The sequence below is a fragment of the Mustelus asterias genome, chromosome 4 (genome assembly GCF_964213995.1).
Source record: "Mustelus asterias chromosome 4, sMusAst1.hap1.1, whole genome shotgun sequence".
Taxonomy (NCBI): domain Eukaryota; kingdom Metazoa; phylum Chordata; class Chondrichthyes; order Carcharhiniformes; family Triakidae; genus Mustelus; species Mustelus asterias.
This window is the reverse complement of record NC_135804.1, coordinates 137,556,614-137,574,008: the sequence shown is the minus strand read 5'-3', so window position 1 is coordinate 137,574,008 and position 17,395 is coordinate 137,556,614. Positions and strand designations below refer to the sequence as shown.

The 17,395-nt window shown below is 44.7% G+C and overlaps 1 protein-coding gene across 3 annotated transcripts in view; it reads right to left on the bottom strand.

Moving 5' to 3' along the window:
* Positions 1–17,395, bottom strand: part of LOC144493006 (mitogen-activated protein kinase kinase kinase kinase 4) — a 307,127-nt gene that overhangs the window by 134,693 nt on the left and 155,039 nt on the right. For 2 of the 3 annotated variants that reach the window (XM_078211781.1, XM_078211783.1), the window contains exons 10-13: positions 13,916–14,091; positions 9,115–9,187; positions 2,566–2,773; positions 1,210–1,386 (exon numbers count right to left, since the gene is read on the bottom strand). In XM_078211781.1, the coding sequence (XP_078067907.1) occupies positions 1,210–1,386; positions 2,566–2,773; positions 9,115–9,187; positions 13,916–14,091 (634 nt within the window). The remainder of the gene's footprint in view (positions 1–1,209; positions 1,387–2,565; positions 2,774–9,114; positions 9,188–13,915; positions 14,092–17,395) is intronic. The other variant, XM_078211782.1, reaches the window with a different exon arrangement.

The following is a 17,395-nucleotide window of genomic DNA, read 5'->3' as shown; positions in this document are numbered from 1 at the left end:
CTCAGATACTGAAGCAGCTCATGTTCAAATGCAACAAGATCTGGACAATATCCAGGCTTGGGCTGACAAATGGCAAGCAACATTGGCGCCACACAAATGCCAGGCAATGACCATCACCAATAAGAGACACTCTAACCACCGCCCCTTGACATTCAATGGTGTTACCATCACTGAATCCTCCACTGGCATCATCCTTGGAGTTACCATTGACCAGAAACTCAACTGGACTCAACACATAAACACAGCTGCCAGAGCAGGTCAGAGGCTAGGAATACTGTGGCAAGTAACTCACTTCCTGACTCCCCAAAGCCTACCCACCATCTACAAGGCACAAGTCAGGAGTGTGATGGAAGACTCCCCATTTGCCTGGATGAGTGCAGCTCCAACAACACTCAAGTAGCTTGACACCATCCAAGACAAAGCCCGCTTGATTGGCACTACATCTACAAACATCAACTCCCTCCACCACCGACGCTCAGTAGCAGCAGTGTGTACTATCTACAAGATGCACTGCAGCAATTCACCAAAGATCCTTAGACAGCACCTTTCAAACCCAGGACCACTTCCATCTAGAAGGACAAGGGCAGCACCAGCACCCGCAAGTTCCCCTCCAAGCCACTCATCAGCCTGACTTAGAAATATATCATGATGTGGAGATGCCGGCGTTGGACTGGGGTAAGCACAGTAAGAAGTTTCACAACACCAGGTTAACCTGGTGTTGTGAAACTTCTTACTTAGAAATATATCGCCATTCCTTCACAGTCGCTGGGTCAAAATCCTGGAATTCCCTCCCTAACGGCATTGTGGGTCAACACAAAGAACATGGACTGCAGCAATTCAAGAAGGCAGCTCACCACCACCTTCTTGAGGGCAACTAGGAATGGGCAATAAATGCTGCCAGCCAGCGACGCCCATGTCCCACGAATGAATAAAGAAAGGAAATAGCTGCTGCATTTTCTGTATCACAACACTGACTCCATTTTAAAGATACTTGGCTGGAACGTATTTTGGGCCATTGGAAAAGATGCTATTTAAATGCAAATACTTTTAAAAAGTGTTTCATAAGAACCATTGTGAATGGTAAAACAAAACAGTGCTTTGAAAGGGACAAAACCTGTTGCTAATTGTTGCAAAGCTCAATGTTATAATCCACCCTTTAAAGTGACGGACCGCAGGGTGCCAGGATCTCAGTAGGTGAACACAGCATACCTGTTTCTTCTCGGCTTTCCTCTTCCCTTCCACTATATTCCACCTTTCCTCCTCTGCCCATCTCCTTTCTTCTTCTTCTCCTCTACTCCTCTGTTCTTTTCTGTGCCTTTCCTTCAGTTCTGGTTTCTTTTTCTCGCATTCCTGCTGTTTCCGCAGCTCCTGTTCCCTCTTGTGATGCTGTGCGAGGCAGCGCAGAAATGACAATTGTCAGAAAACCCCAAGTCTAGCTGATTACTTTGACCATCAGATGCTGGACTTCAATGGGAAATAAAAGGCCGCATTGGGTCGTGCACGTACAGACCAATGCAACAGGGGTGATTTGGACTTTGGCAATAGTGCAAGATGTCAATCGTGCAAAATTCAGCTCCTGTTACCATAGGATCCCTACAGTGCAAAAGGAGGCCATTCGGCCCATCAAGCCTGCACTGACCACAATCCCACCCAGATCTTACTCCCGTAATCCCACATATTTACCCTGCTAATTCCCTGACACTAGCATCAATTTAGTCTGGCCAATCAGCCTAACCCACACATCTTTGGACTGTGGGAAGAAACGGGAGCACCCGAAGGGAACCCACGCAGACACGGGGAGAACGTGCAAACTCCACACAAACAGTCACCCAAGGCTGGAATTGAACCCAGGTCCCGTGAGACAGCAGTGCTAACCACTGTGTCACCGTGCCATTATAGATCTCTCGTGACTGAAATTGATGGGTGGATGTTCAGGACAGATGCATAACGGGTGCTGAATCAATATTGTCCATTCTACACCATTGCCCGCTGTCTGAATTACCCAGGAGTGCTAGAACTGTGCTGGTGCAGGGGGAGGCCATGTGTAATGTCATGCCTGAACACTAAGGATATAACCTTAATATATAAAATAAATGCAGTATTTACAACTATGTTAGTGAGGCATAGCAGATTGATTCTGACTGCTTAAGAAATCTATGTGAAGGGGAATAGTGGGGTGGCACGGTGGCACAGTGGTTAGCACTGCTGCCTCACCGCTACCTGGGTTCGATTCCCAGCTTGGGTCACTGTCTGTGTGGAGTTTGCACATTCTCCCCACGTCTGCGTGGGTTTCCTCTGGGTGCTCCAGCTTCCTCCCAGTCTGAAAGACGTGCTGGTTAGGTGCATTGACCCAAACAGGCGCCAGAGTGTGGCGACGAGGGGAATTTCACAGTAACTTCATTGCAGTGTTAATGTGAGCCTTACTTGTGACACTAATAAATAAACTTTACTTCACTTTAGTTGTACCCTTTGCCACAAGTGAAACAAAAAAGAAAGTGACCCCTCTGATGGGGTGATGCACAGTAACACATGCGAATGGCAAAGCTTCAAGAAGAAAACCCTTACATCCTCCAGCCACCTCCTCTGCTCCTTCTGCTGGTTGATGCGTTTCTGCCGCTCAGCCAGTAGCTGCTGCTTGTACTTCTCCTGTTGCTGCAGTTGTTGCTGGAGCACCTGCTGTTGCTGCTGGGACGCCGAGTGGTTTGTGTTCTCTTGCTGCAACCGCAGGAACTCCCGGCGAAGCGTCGACTCTCCGGGCTGGTTAACGATGGAGCTGAGAGGGGGAGCAGAGAGCACAGATGGTGACTGGAGCACGATGGGAAACTTTACAGGTGTAATGAAGACCTTGGACAGGAGGAGCAGCTGAGGAATGCCAGGCAGGGCTGCACTTTCTGCAAAAAGCTCCAATCATTGGAGAGTTGTTGTCAAATCTAACTACTCACATTTTTCTTTTGCAGATGTGCAAGTAATTACACCTGTAATTGGATTTTGCAGGAATGTGTTGACTATGTTGCAACATAGCTACAAAAACAATTCTGTGGCAGATGTGTGTTTTACCAAATACAACAATAAACTAGGGTATGATTACTTCAGGCAGAACAGTGTTGAAGTGTTTCAATAATAACATTTGCACAAAGGGCAGTCAGTTGAAATAATTTATCATATTGGTGAAAATTTTAACAGTCATTGTGGACCATTTCCTTCCTTTTTATGATTGGAGCTCCTGTCTCACTCTGCAGCTCACCAGCCTGGATATTTACTCGAAAAGAATAAAATATGTGCAGCGCTAGGGAAACCAATGGGGATATTGAAGGGAGGGAGGTGCCTGGAGAGGAATGAGACAACCTGGAGAACACTCAACAGGCCAGCACATGGATGGGCGGGCACACACTTGTGCACATGCATGCATGTACATGTGCACATACATGTGCGCACGCACACAACACGCAGACAACACGCGCATACGCAAACCCACACACACAAACACACAACACACAAACACAACATACACACAACACACACAAACACAACACACACAAACGGGGCTGCACGGTGGCACAGCAGTTAGCAGTGCTGCCTCACAGCGCCAGGGTCCCAGGTTTAACTCTGGCCTTGGGTCACTGCCTGTGTGGAGTTTGCACATTCTCCCCGTGTCTGCGTGGGTTTTTTCCAGGTGCTTCGGTTTCCTCCCACAGTCCAAAGATGTGCATGTTTGGTTGATTGGCCATGATAAATTGACGCTAATGTCAGAGGGATTAGCAGGGTTAATGCGTGGGGTTACGGGAATAGGGCCTGGGTTGGATTGTGCACGGTACAGACTCGATGGCCCAAATGGCCTCCTTCTGTACTGTAGGGAGTCTATGAAACACAGCACACACACACACACATTGTCAGCTTCTATGATCCAGTCTGTGCCTGGCTGACTGCAATATGCATCTTCTTAAATTTACTTTTAATTTAGTGAGCAGCGAAGATAAATAGCAGTATTATCAATATTGACAGTGAGCAAACAATGGATTCTTGAATAATAAGGGTGTCAATGGGTATGAGGAGTAGGCAGGAAAGTGATGTTGAGCGCACACTCAGGTCAACTATGATCTTACTGACTGTTGGAGAGGGGACAAGGGGCTGAGTGGGCTACTCCTGCTCCTGATTTGTATGTCCATATAACATAGTCACATATACAGATTGGCAACAGCGTTATTACTCATTGGAGTTTAGACAAATGAGAGGCAACCCTATTGAGACATATAGAATTCTCAGGGGGCTTGACAGGGTAGATACTGAGGGGTTGTTTCTTCTTGTGGGAGAGTCGAGGTCCAGAGGGCATAATCTCAGAGTAAGGGACTCACCCAATTAAGACAGATGTGAGGAAGAATTTCTTCTCTCAGAGGGTGGTGAATCTGTCGAATACTTTATTGCAGAGGGCTGTAGAGGCTGGGTTGTTGAGTATGTTCAAGTTAATTTTTATTCAGTAAAGAAATCAAGGGTTGTGGGGATAAGGTGGGAAAGTGGAGTTGAGGATTATCGCATCAGATCATCGTCTCACTGTGGAATTCGCTACCACAGAATGTAGTTGAGGCCAAAACATTGTCTGACTTCAAGAAGAAATTAGATATAGCTCCTGGGGCTAAAGGGATCAAGAGATATGGGGAGAAGTGGGGGGATCAGGATATTGAATTCGATGATCAGCCATGATCAAGATGAATGGCGAAGCAGTTTTGAAGCGTCAAACGGCCTACTCCTGCTTCTAGTTTCTATGTTTCTATGAATGGCAGAGCAAACTCGATGGGTCGAGTGGCCTATTTCTGCTCTTATGTATTATGATCTTATATTGTAGCAGAAATAATCCAAAGCTAGTTAAAATAATTTGTTTTAAACCTTTTCAGATTGATATGCGTGTTTTTGTAATTATTTCTGAATTAATTTCTTTATTGCTTTTTCATTTCGCGAGTGGTTTGGATCTGGAATGCACAGTGCGATGGGGGCAGGTTCAATTGAGGCTTTCAAGAGGGCATTGGATGATTATTTGAATAGAAACAATGAGCAGGGGTGCGGGGGAAAGGCAGGAGAATGGCACTAAGTCACAATGCTCAATTAGCACACTTGGAATACTGTGTGCAATTCTGGTCACCCTATTATAGAAAGGACATTATTAAACTAAAAAGAGTGCAGAAAAGATTTACTAGGATGCTACCGGGACTTTATGGTTTGAGTTATAAGGAGAGGCTGGATAGACTGGGACTTTTTTCCCTGGAGTGTAGAAGGCTGAGGGGTGACCTGATAGAGGTCTATAAAATAATGAGGGGCACAGATCAGCTAGATAGTCAATATATTTTCCCAAAGGTAGGGCAGTCTAAAACTAGAGGGCATAGGTTTAAGGTGAGAGGGGAGAGATACAAAAGTGTCCAGAGGGGCAATCTTTTCACACAGAGGGTGCTGAGTGTCTGGAACAAGCTGCCAGAGGTAGTAGTAGAGGCGGGTACAATGTTGTTTTTTAAAAAGCATTTAGACAGTAACATGGGTAAGATGGGTATAGAGGGATATGGGCCTAACGCGGGCAATTGGGACTAGCTTAGTGGTTTAAAAAATTGGTTGGGCTGAAGGGCCTGTTTCTATACTGTAAACCTCTATGACCCTCTGACTCTAATGCTCATTTACAGGGGTAGTGCAAACACAATGGGCCGAATGGCTTCTTTCTGTGCAGTAATAATGGTTTCCTCATTACATCACTTCCTGAGTAATATTCCTCCTTCACCCATAAGCAATATTAAAGAATGAGGTCAGGGAATATAATTTAACTCAATCCTTGGGAATTTTGCTGTACTCATGCACCAACATCAGAGAAGTGTTTGCAATTGCATCGGGTGTTGGGTGAGGCCACATCTGGAGCATTGTGTCCAGTTTTGGTCTCTTTATTTGAGGAAGGATGTGGTGGCCATTGGAGCCAGTTCAGAGGAGGGTCACCAGATTGATTCCGGGGATGAAGGGGTTGAGGAGAGATTTAACAGTTTGGGCTTGCACTCGCTGGAGTTTAGAAGGATGAGGGGGGATTTGATCGAGGTCTATAAAATTTTAAAAGGGATTGATAAAGTAAATGTAGATCAAATGCTTCCTCTTATGGGGCAATCTCGAACAAGAGGTCACAGGTATAGCTTGCGAGGTAGATTTAAAACGGAGATGAGAAGGAACTACTTCTTGCAGAAGGTGGTGAATTTGTGGAATTTGTGTCCCAAGCTGGGAATTGAACCATAGCACGCTGGAGTCTGAATCAAGAGGGAGCTGGACATATTTCTAATAAAAAATAGGGAAAGAGGAATATGGGGAACAGGTGGGGAGGTGGATTTGAGACCAGGGAGAGATCAGCCATGATCTGATTGACTGGCAGAGTAGGCTCGAAGGACCTACTTCTGCTCCTAACTCCAATGTTCCTATGTTCCTAAATTGAAATCTGAATTTGCTTTTATCCGAGGAAAGATTGCATATTGCTAATGTATCATTTCAGTGTCTTGGCCTAATTGCCTAAATTACTGGGAAGGCTAATTAGAATCAATTAGTCGCAACATTATCTCCACTCGACACAGCGGTCTCAAACACATCCCATATAACCAATTTGGTTTTTAAAAAATAGCTTTCGCTTTTGTGGAAAAATATAATTGCAGCACAGCTTCCTCCCTGCATCAATTCCTGGACAATATTTCTCCTTTAACGACCAGCAAAAGCAATGAATAGAAGCACATTCAACTGAATTCTGGTGATCTGCCCTCAGAAAATTTCTTGATGGGGCAGTGGACTGGCAGGGTGGCATTGCTACCTCACAATGGCAGGGACTCGGGTTCGATTCCCAGCTTCGGGTGCCTGTGCAGAGTTTGCACTTTCTCCCTGTGTCTGTGTGGGTTTCCTCCGGGTGCTCCGGTTTCCTCCCATAGTCCAAAAAGATGCATTAGCCATGCTAAATTCTCCCTCAGTGTACCAGGACAGACACCAGAGTGTGGCGACTAGGGGATTCTCACGGTAACTTCATTGCAATGTTAATGTAAGCCTAATAAATAAACTTTAAACTCAATTCTTTTATTCGTTCATGGGATGTGGGCATTGCTGGCTGGATGAGCATTTGTTACCCATCCCTTACTGAGTGGCTTGCTGGGCCATTTTCAGAGGGCAGTTAAGAGTCAGCCACATTGCTGTGGATCTGGAGTTACATGTAGGCCAGAGCAGGTAAAGACGGCAGATTTCCTTCCCTAAAGGACATTAGTGAACCAGATGGGTTTTTCTGGCAATCAACAATGGTTTCATGGTCATCATCAGACTTTTAATTCCAGATTATTTTATTGAATTCCACCATCTGCCATAGTGGGATTCAAACCTGGATCCCCAGTGCAATATTCTGGGTTTCTGGATCACTAGCCCAGTGACAATAGCACAGTGCCATTGCCTCCCCTTCAATATGGCAATATCAGGCCAAATTGTAACCTTCCAAAATGGACTGGCTGAAGGGCTGGTGGATGGTGATTCAGTAGTGGCTTTCAAAAGAGAATCAGATAAATATGTCAGTAATGTTTGATTTGATGTGCATGTACCTTTAAGGAAGTGTACCTTAAACTGCCATCCATCAGGCCCACCATGAGACAGAATATGACATCTAAACGTTTTGGTCTCCTTTTCTGAGGAAGGATGTTCTTGCTCATGAGGGAGGGCAGCGAAGGTTTACCAGGCTGATTCCGGGGATGGCGGGACTGATGTATGAGGAGAGATTAACTAGGTTAGGATTGTTTTCGCTGGAGTTCAGCTGAATAAGGGGGGATCTCATAGAGACTTATAAAATTCTAACGGGACTGGACAGGGTAGATGCAGGGAGGATGTTCCCGATGGTGGGGGAGTCCAGAACCAGGGACACAGTCTGAGGATTCGGGGTAGACTATTTAGGATGGAAATGAGGAGACATTTCTTCACCCAAAGAGTGGTGAGCCTGTGGAATTCATTACCACAGGAAGTAGTTGATGCTAAAACAATGAATGTATTCAAGAGGCGGCTGGATATAGCACTTGGGGCGAACGGGTTCAAAGGTTATGGGGAGAAAGCAGGATTAGGTTATTGAGCTGGATGTTCAGCCATGATCATGATGAATGGCAGAGCAGGCTCGAAGGGCCAAATGGCCTCCTCCTGCTCCTATCTTCTCTGTTTTTATGTTTAATCCCATGACTCAGGTTCAACAGATCAGAATTATCCTAGTTAGTATTGTCTGTATATGATCTTAGCTGCAAGTAAAAACCCAAGTTATTGTTTTATCAATCCTTGCAGTATGATTGGTACATTTGTGACTGACAGAAGAACCCAATGAATAATTAAACTAAAACAGCAAAATACTGCGGATGTTGGAATCGGAAGCAAAAAGAGAAAGCTGGGGAAACTCAGCAGGTCTGGTAGCATCCGTGGAGAAAGGAAACAGAGTTAATGTTCTGAGTCTGCATTATCCTTCTTCAGAACTAAAGGGGAGAGATGTGTTAATATGTTGTAAGAGGAGGCGGGACAGTGATTGGTGGGAGCTGGGAGAGATTGCAGCAAAGATGTAACAAAACTTAGAACTGGTGACAGATGGGGCAGTGGGCAAAGGGAAAGGAGAGTTTTTGCATTGGACCAAAAAAATGTTTGGGATATTGAGAAAAGGTCAAGATGGAGGAGAAAGGTCACAGTCTAAAGTTGTTGAACAGAATGTTGAGTCCAGAAGGTTGTAACGTACCTAATCAGAAGATGAGGTGCCGTTCCTCCAGTTTGCCTTGGGCTTCACTGGAACATAGCAATGGGCCAAGGACAAACATGGGGACAGGACAGCAAGGTGCTGAGTTAAAATAGCACGCAACAGGAAGGTCGGGGTCATGTTTGCAGACTGAGTGAAGGTGTTCCCCAAAATGGTCATCCAGTCTACAGTTAAGGGGCAATTTCCTGTCCTACCCACCATGGGAATCATGGCTGTTGGGGATGGGAGGGGTGGGGAAGTGGACCATGCAAAGGTCCATTGACCCTGAGTGGGATTTTCCAGTTTTGGGGCGAGCGTGGCCGGAAAATCCTGCCCTCTGTCTCCCCAGTGTAAATTACCCAGTGTAAATAAATTACCTTGGTTCCCCTTCTTCTTCATTTAGTCCATCTTCATCTTCTTCACTTCCGCTATATTCATACTCCGTTTCATCTAATGACAAGAAGGGATAATGATGAAGCTGGTGTTCCGTCACCCTATGATCATTCCTCCACAAACTGGATCTAATTTTTCTTTTAATTAAGTTCAGGTTTTAGTAAGCTGTGTTCTCCATCTGCTATACAGAGTTTGTTTCTTGAAGCAAATCTTGATGCCAAATTAGGGAGGCTACTGAGTGTGCAAAGGCAGCCTAAGATATGCAAAGCAATTTCTGAAAATATGTAAATGAATATCAGCTGGTAAATTAAATTCAAATATTAAGTGTAAAGTATTGCACAAAGAAGCACAAGAAAAGGGCTGTGAACAAACTTCACAAATTTGTTTGTAACTTTGAGTTATAAGAAGAGGCTGGATAGACTGGGACTTTTTTCCCTGGAGCGTAGGAGGCTTAGGGATGATCTTATAGAGGTCTATAAAATAATGAGGGGCACAGATCAGCTAGATGGTCAATATCTTTTCCCAAAGGTAGGGGAGTCTAAAACTAGAGGGCGTAGGTTTAAGGTGAGAGGGAAGAGGTACAAAAGGGTCCAGACGGGCAATTTTTTCACACACAGGGTGGTGAGTGTCTGGAACAAATTGCCAGAGGTAGTAGTAGAGGCAGGTACAATTTTGTCTTTTAAAAAGCATTTAGACAGTTACATGGGTAAGATGGGTATCGAGGGATATGGGCCAAATGCGGGCAATTGGGACTAGCTTAGGAGTTTAAAAAAAAGGGGCGGCATGGACAAGTTGGGCCAAAGGGCCTGTTTCCATGCTGTAAACCTCTATGATTCTATAAATGGTGTTAAAGTGGCTGGGAGTGAGGTTGAAGGAGGCTTGGGGAGATTAGTGAACTCAACACTTAACATCTTCGATTATTCACAAATAGAACTCTATGTAGGCAAATCAATTTTAAGGCTACATTGATGCAGTCTTCTATCAAGTCTGTACCTTGACTAATTTGCCTGGTTTTAAACAAAATAGTACAAGCTAGTCTCTTTATTTATTAGTGTCACAAATAGGCTTACATTAACACTGCAATGAAGTTACTGTGAAAATCCCCCAATCACCAAACTCCTGTTCGGGTACACTGAGGGAGAATTTAGCATGGCCAATGCACCTAACCAGCACGCCTTTCAGAATGTGGGTGGCGCTGTGGCACAGTGGTTAGTATTGCTGCCTCACAGCACCAGGGACCTGAGTTTGATTCCCAGCTTGGGTCATTGTCTGTGTGGATTGTGCACATTCTCCCCATGTCTGCATGGGTATTCTCCAGGTGCTCCCGTTTCCTCCCACAGTCTAAAAACGTGCAGGTTAGGTTGATTGGCCATGCTAAATTGCCCCTTAGTGTCCCGGGATGTGTGTATTAGAGGGAGTTGCAGGGTAAATATGTGGAGTTTTGGGGATAGGTCCTGGGTGGGATTGTTGTCGGTGCAGACTTGAGGGGCCGAATGGCCTCCTTTTGCACTGTAGGGTTTCTGTAATTCTATGAAACCGGAGCACCCGGAGGAGACACATGGAGAACGTGCGGACTCCGCGCAGACAGTGACCCAAGGCCGGAATTGAACCCGCTCCCTGGTGCTGTGAGGCAGCAGTGCTAATCTCTGTGCCACCATGCTGCCCCATTCAATCCCAAGATGCAATGCAAAGAAGAACCAAGCAGCTAAACTCAGCAACAGGGGATTGAGTTATCAGGAAAGATTGCGAAAAATTCGGCTTTCCATCTTTGAGATGATACCTTATCCAAGCGAATAAGGGAGTAAACAGGGTAGAGAAGGTCATTCCAGAGCAGTATTTCAAGGCAATTTTTAACTACAGCACAAGAAACATAAATTCAAACTTATAGACGTCAAATTTAGAACTGGGCCACCACTTCAGGGTCATTATCCTTCAATATAGATCATAGACGATACCTGACATAGTGGTAATATCGCTAGATTAGTAATCCAGAGACCCAAGCTAATGCTCTGGCACATGGGTTCAACTCGGCAGCTGGTGGAATTTAAATTCAGTTGATAAATCTGCAATGTACAGCTGGTCTCAGTAATGGTGACCACAAGAAATACCACTGATTATCGTAAAAACTCATCTGATTCCCTAATGTTCTTCAGGGAAGGAAATCTGCCATCCTTACCTGGTATGGCCTATATGAGACACATAGCAATGTGGTTGACTCTTAACCACTCTCTAAAATGGCTGAGCCACTCAGTTCAAGGGCAATTAGGGATGGACAACAAATTCTGGCCTGCCTTCCCACATCCTATGAATTAATAAAGAAAAAAATACCACCCCACGCCACCGACATGCCATGTAATTTTCCCCCATTTTTCCCACATTGCCTTTCACCCAGTATCCACGAGGCACGTTCATCATGGGCCATGTAGTAATGATGGGGATCATTTTCAAATGATTGAAAAAAAATCCCTCTAACAACCTAATAAAATCCTGAATTCAAAAATATTATCATTGATACTAGAAGAAAATCTACTTCTGTGTGTAAAAAAGTAATCCTTTATGTGCCTATCAGGTTGGTGAACAAACAAGAAACCACATTAAAGACATATTACAGTCTTTTCAAAGTGTTCATCATTCAGCACGGTGGCACAGTGGTTAGCACTGCTGCCTCACAGCGCCAGGCACCCGGGTTCAATTCCAACCTCGGATGACTGTCTACATGGAGTTTGCACATTCTCCCCATGTCTGCATGGGTTTCCTCCATGTGCTCCAGTTTCCTCCCACAGTCCAAAAATGTGTGGTTTAGGTTGGTTGGCCATGATAAATTGCCCCTTAGTGTCAGGGGGATTAGCAGGGTAAATATTTGGGCTTATGGGGATGGAACCTGGGTGGGATTGTTGTCGGTGCAGGCTCGATGGGCCAAATGGTCTGTTTCTGCACTGTAAACTCTATGATTCCTGGATAAATAGATCACCTGCTGAGCTGAAATCACAAATAACTTTTGAAACCCGGCCAAGCATTCACAATGGCTACACATTTCATAACAAAAGGTTCCAACTACATTTCTGAAGCTGACAGAGCAGAATGATGTCCCCTTTCCATTTCAAACCAGAGCGTCTATCAATCAATGGAGACGAGCAGGTATAGAGGGTCTTTGCAACTTGCACCAGCAGTTTTTGTTCAACAGTTAGAGCTGTGAGTCAACTTAAATCAAAGCACACAACATGGTAGCTGAGGTTGACAGGTAATTTGTTTTTACATTTTTCATATATTATGGCAATTTTGACAATTGGAAAAGTACTGTAATGCCTGACAACCTTTTGTAAGGGTCAATTTGCTTTTGCAGGATAGATTCCTGTGATGAATCACTACATTCAAGACACATCTACATTAGAGCACAGTATTTAATTGCGACATTTGTCGGTATCAAAACATTTTGCACTTAAACGTTTGAATACTTGTGATTCCTCAGCAGATTTCACCCAGTTGTCACGAGTTCTGCCTATTTAAGGCTTCCAAAACCCACACCGCCACGTGACAGTGTGCAGGAGAAAACACAATTTTCCTTTGGTCCTCACAATGGGGACCACAACCTCGGAAGAGATGCATGAGCATTCTGCACACCAGGCATTCCCGACTCTTGAACATGATGCGGGATCATGAAGGCGGAGGATAATGGTGTGTTTCCTTTGGAGGAGAAACAAAGAGCAGCATTTTGCATTCATTTCCCACCTCCTTTTGGAGACAAAGGTCCAGCCCCAGGACTATGAGAGATGATTTAAAAAAAACTCTTCTGCTCAGGCTTGTGTTAACACATGCAGTGATTATCAAACAAATAGAATTTCAATATCGCAAAATCAATCACTGGAGGATTTTCAGACTAGATTTGTGCGGCCAACTGGTAGTACAGAACAGAAATTCAGGTGATGTACATTAAAGTGAACATGCTGGAATTTATAAAGTTTTTTAATGGGATGTGGGCGTTGCTGGGAAGGTCAACATTTGTGGCCCATCCATAATTGGCCTCGAACTGAGTGACTTGCCAGGTCATTTCAGAGGACAGTTAAGAGTCAACCACATTGCTGTGGATCTGGAGTCACATGTAGGCCAGACCGGGTAAGGACGGCAGATTTCCTTCCCTAAAGAGCATTCATGAACCAGATGGATTTTTACGACAAATCGCTGATAATAGTCATGGTCGTCACCATTACTGAGACAAGCTTTATAATTCCAGATTTAGTAACTGAATTTAACTTATAGTGGCATTTGAACCCATGTCCCCAGAACATTAGCGTAGGACTCCGGGGCAGCACGGTGGCATAGTGGTTAGCACTGCTGCCTCACAAATCCGGGTTCAATTCCTGGCTTGGGTCACTGTCTGTGCGGAGTCTGCACGATCTCCCCGTGTCTGCGTGAGTTTCCTCTGGGCGCTCTGGTTTTTCGCCCACAGTCCAAAAGACATGCTGGTTAGGTGCATTGGCCATGCTAAATTCTCCCTCAGTGTACCCGAACAGGTGCCGGAGTGTGGAGACCACATGATAGTGTGCAGGAGAAAACAATTTTCCTATCGTCCCCACAATGGGGACAACAGGGGATTTTCACAGTAACTTCATTGCAGTGTTAACGTAAGCCTACTTGTGACACTAATAAATAAACTTTAAATTACTATTTTGGTGACATTACCACCATACCAGCATTTCCTCTGTGTACAAGCACTGGAATGAAACTAGAAAATTACAACTGCAACGGTCAGAAATAACAGGTACAAAAACATAAGGGGTTTGGTACCTTTCTCACCCTTCTTCTTCCGGGTTCTGTCGATGTGATCCCTCAGCATAATGCGGACTTGCCGATCATTCTGCTGATCACGGATGAATGAATGTCTCAGCAGGGTTTCAGTGGTGCTTCGATGTAAGTGATTCTTCACCAGGCAATTTTCTACAAAATTAATGAACTTCTTCGACCTAAAACAAAATAAGTAAGGTTCAGTGATCATAGACTCATAGAATCATAGAATCCCTACAATGCAGGATGGGGCCATTCAGCCCATCGAGCCTACACCGACAACAACCCCACCCAAGCCCAATCTCCATAATCCCATGTATTTACCCTACTAATCCCCCTGACACTAAGGGTCAATTTCACAAAGCTAATCAACCTAACCCGCACATCTTTGGACTGTGGGAGGAAACTGGAACACCTGAAGGAAACCCAGGCAAGCACAGGGGAGAATGTGCAAACTCCACACAGGCAGTGTCCTAAGCCGGGAATCGAACCTGGGCCCCTGGCGCTGTGAGGCAACAGTGCTAACCACTGTGCCACCATGCCAGTGATGATGGCATTGTTATGTCAAGTATATGAATGATGTCCGCAAGTCCCAATCATGACTTGCTTCATCAAAGACCTTAGGGGAACCATTGACCACACCAAAAATTCTCGATGTTTAGTTGAGAACATCTTCCACTGTTGCCACCTTGCAGGTAGAAAATCCAGCAGGTCACGTCACGATCAAAAGATCACCTCACTCGGTCTGGCATTGGCATCTCTCAACCAGATTCAAACTGACAACATTTATAAGTGTCCTATGTGCATTAATCCTCAAGAGATTCAGAAAATACTATCCATTGGATATATCCATTGTTTAACACTTGTCTTTTGACAAATCCATCCTCTCAGGCTATAATAAATCATACTAATTTGGTACATCTCTTTTCTTCATTCATTCGTGGGACATTGGCATCGCTGGCTGGCCAGCATTTATTGCCAATCTCTAGTTGCCCTTGAGAAGGTGGTAGTGAGTTGCCTTCTTGAAATGTTGATACAACTGAGTGGCTTCCTAGGCCATTTCAGAGGGTGGTTGAGAGTCAACTGCAATGCTGTGGCTCTGGAATCACATGTAGGCCGGACCAGGTAGGGGTGGCAGATTTCCTTCCCTAAAGGACATTAGTGAACCAGATGGGTTTTTCTGACAATGGTTTCATGGTCATCAGTAGATTCTTAATTCCAGAGATATCTTTTATCGAATTCAAATTCCATCATCTGCCGTGATGGGATTCAAACCTGGCTACCCAGAATATTAGCTGAGTTTCTGGATTAATAGTCGAGTGATAATGCCACTAGGCCATCACCTCCCTCTCTGTGATGTGTGGATTAATCCAGAATGAAGAAAATTGTTTGGTGGGGACCTTTTCACGCAGGTCAGAATTTTACCGCCACGCCCAACTCGGAATTGGGGCAGGCATGGCTCACAGAACAGAATTCTCCATTGGCCTCAGGTAGGATTTTACGAGCCTTGCCCAAGAGAGGTTGTAAAATAGCGCCCACAGTCCCCACCCATCCATCCCCTCAAGCTCTGCCGAGAGGTTTCCTTCTATTCTATCAAGTCCATCACCAGTGAGTAAGTTTAACCTTAGGGCAAAATGCAGCAATGACAGAGACATACCCCTGAAATTTACAAGGGGCAGGTCACACTGACCATGTATGTATCAAGTTGTGCTTGTTGAGAACATGTCTTGAAATAAATAACGAGTGGCCTTGTGTAGTGTGTGAAGAAGGCGATATTAAGTAAATAAAGACCAAGGCAAAATAGTCTCTCTTCAATCTTGCTGAAAAGAGATCCAGGTTGCTGAAGCCTTTTGTCTTGCATTCATCAGGACAACCACAAGAATGCCAAATTTCAAACAATTGCAAATCTGTTTATACCACAGAAGAAAAGAATGCTGATAGGTTGACAAGTTGATTCTGATTAGATGAGGGGTTATCTTGAGAGAGCAATACGGAGCTGTAGCCTTGACAAGATCTTGGGTAATTCATAAAAGGCACAAACTTGGACATGTTCCTTTTGTTTGCAGCGAATGGGTCTGTTGTTTGGATGTATGTTGCTTCTAGCAATGTTATGAGCTTGATTGTTAGTGTAACTATTAGCACACTCAGGATTTTTTTAATTAAGCCTTCAATGGGGTGAAGGCCAGAATTTGTTGCCCATCCCTAATTGCCCTGGAGCTGAATGGCCTGCTCGGTCATGTCAGAGGGCAAGTTAAGAGTCAACCACATTACTGTGGATCTGGATTCACATGTAGGCCAGGTCAGGTAAGGATGGCAGATTTCCTTCCCTAAAGATCATTCGTGAACTAGATGCATTTTTACAGCAATCACTGATATTTGCCATAGTCACCATTACTGAGACAAGTTCTATAATTCCAGATTTATTAACTGAATTCAAATTATACTGTTGTGGGATTTGAACCTTTCCCTGAATTACATTAGTGAGCCAGATGGGTTTTTATGACAATTGATGATAGCTATAGTTTGTTAATAACCATTCCAAAGACTAGCTTTATATTTCAAATTTATTAATTGAAGTTAAATTCCATCAGCTGCCCTGGTGGGATTTGAACCAGTGTCACCAGAGCAATTAGCCTGGAATCTGGATTATTAATGCTGTGACATTACCGCTACGCCAACATCTCGCCTTGGATTACTCAACAAGTGGTAGGGGAATTGAAAACTGGAGGGCATAGGTTTAAGGTGAGAGAGGAAAGGTTTAAGAGGGGCCTGAGGGGCAATTTCTTCACACAGAGGGTGCTGCTTATATGGAATGAGCTGCAGGTGCAACAGCAACATTTAAAAAGCACTTAAATAAGTACATGGATGACAAAAGATTAGAGGGATATGGGCCAAATGCAGAAAATTGGGACTATCTGGGAGGGTACCATGGTTGGCATGGACCAGTTGGGCCGAAGGACCTGCTTCCGTGCTGTATTGCTCTATGACTCTATGAGCTATCCAATTGCAGGTGCAGGTGTGGGCTGGTTCAGTGCGGTTTGTACTCTGCCTATTGCAAACGACCAAAGCAACATGGAACGAGAGAGGTCGAGGGGCGACATGATTGAAGTCTACAAGATTATGAGGGGCATGGACAGAGTGGAAAGTCAGGAGCTTTTTCCCAGGGTGGAAGAGTTAATTACTAGGGGGCACAGGTTTAAGCTGCGAGGGGCAATGTTTAAAGGAGTTGTATGAGGCTTTTTTGTTACACAGAGGGTGGTGGGTGCCTGGAACCCGTTGCTGGGGTAGGTAGTGGAAGCAGATACGATAGTGACTTTTAAGGGGCGTCTTGACAAATACGTAAATAGGATGGAAATAGAGGGATATGGGTCCCAGGAAGGGCAAGGTGTTTTAATTCAGTCAGGCAGCATGGTCGGTGCAGGCTTGGAGGGCCGAAGGGCCAGTTCCTGTGCTGTAATTTTCTTTGTTCTTTTTGTTCTTTGT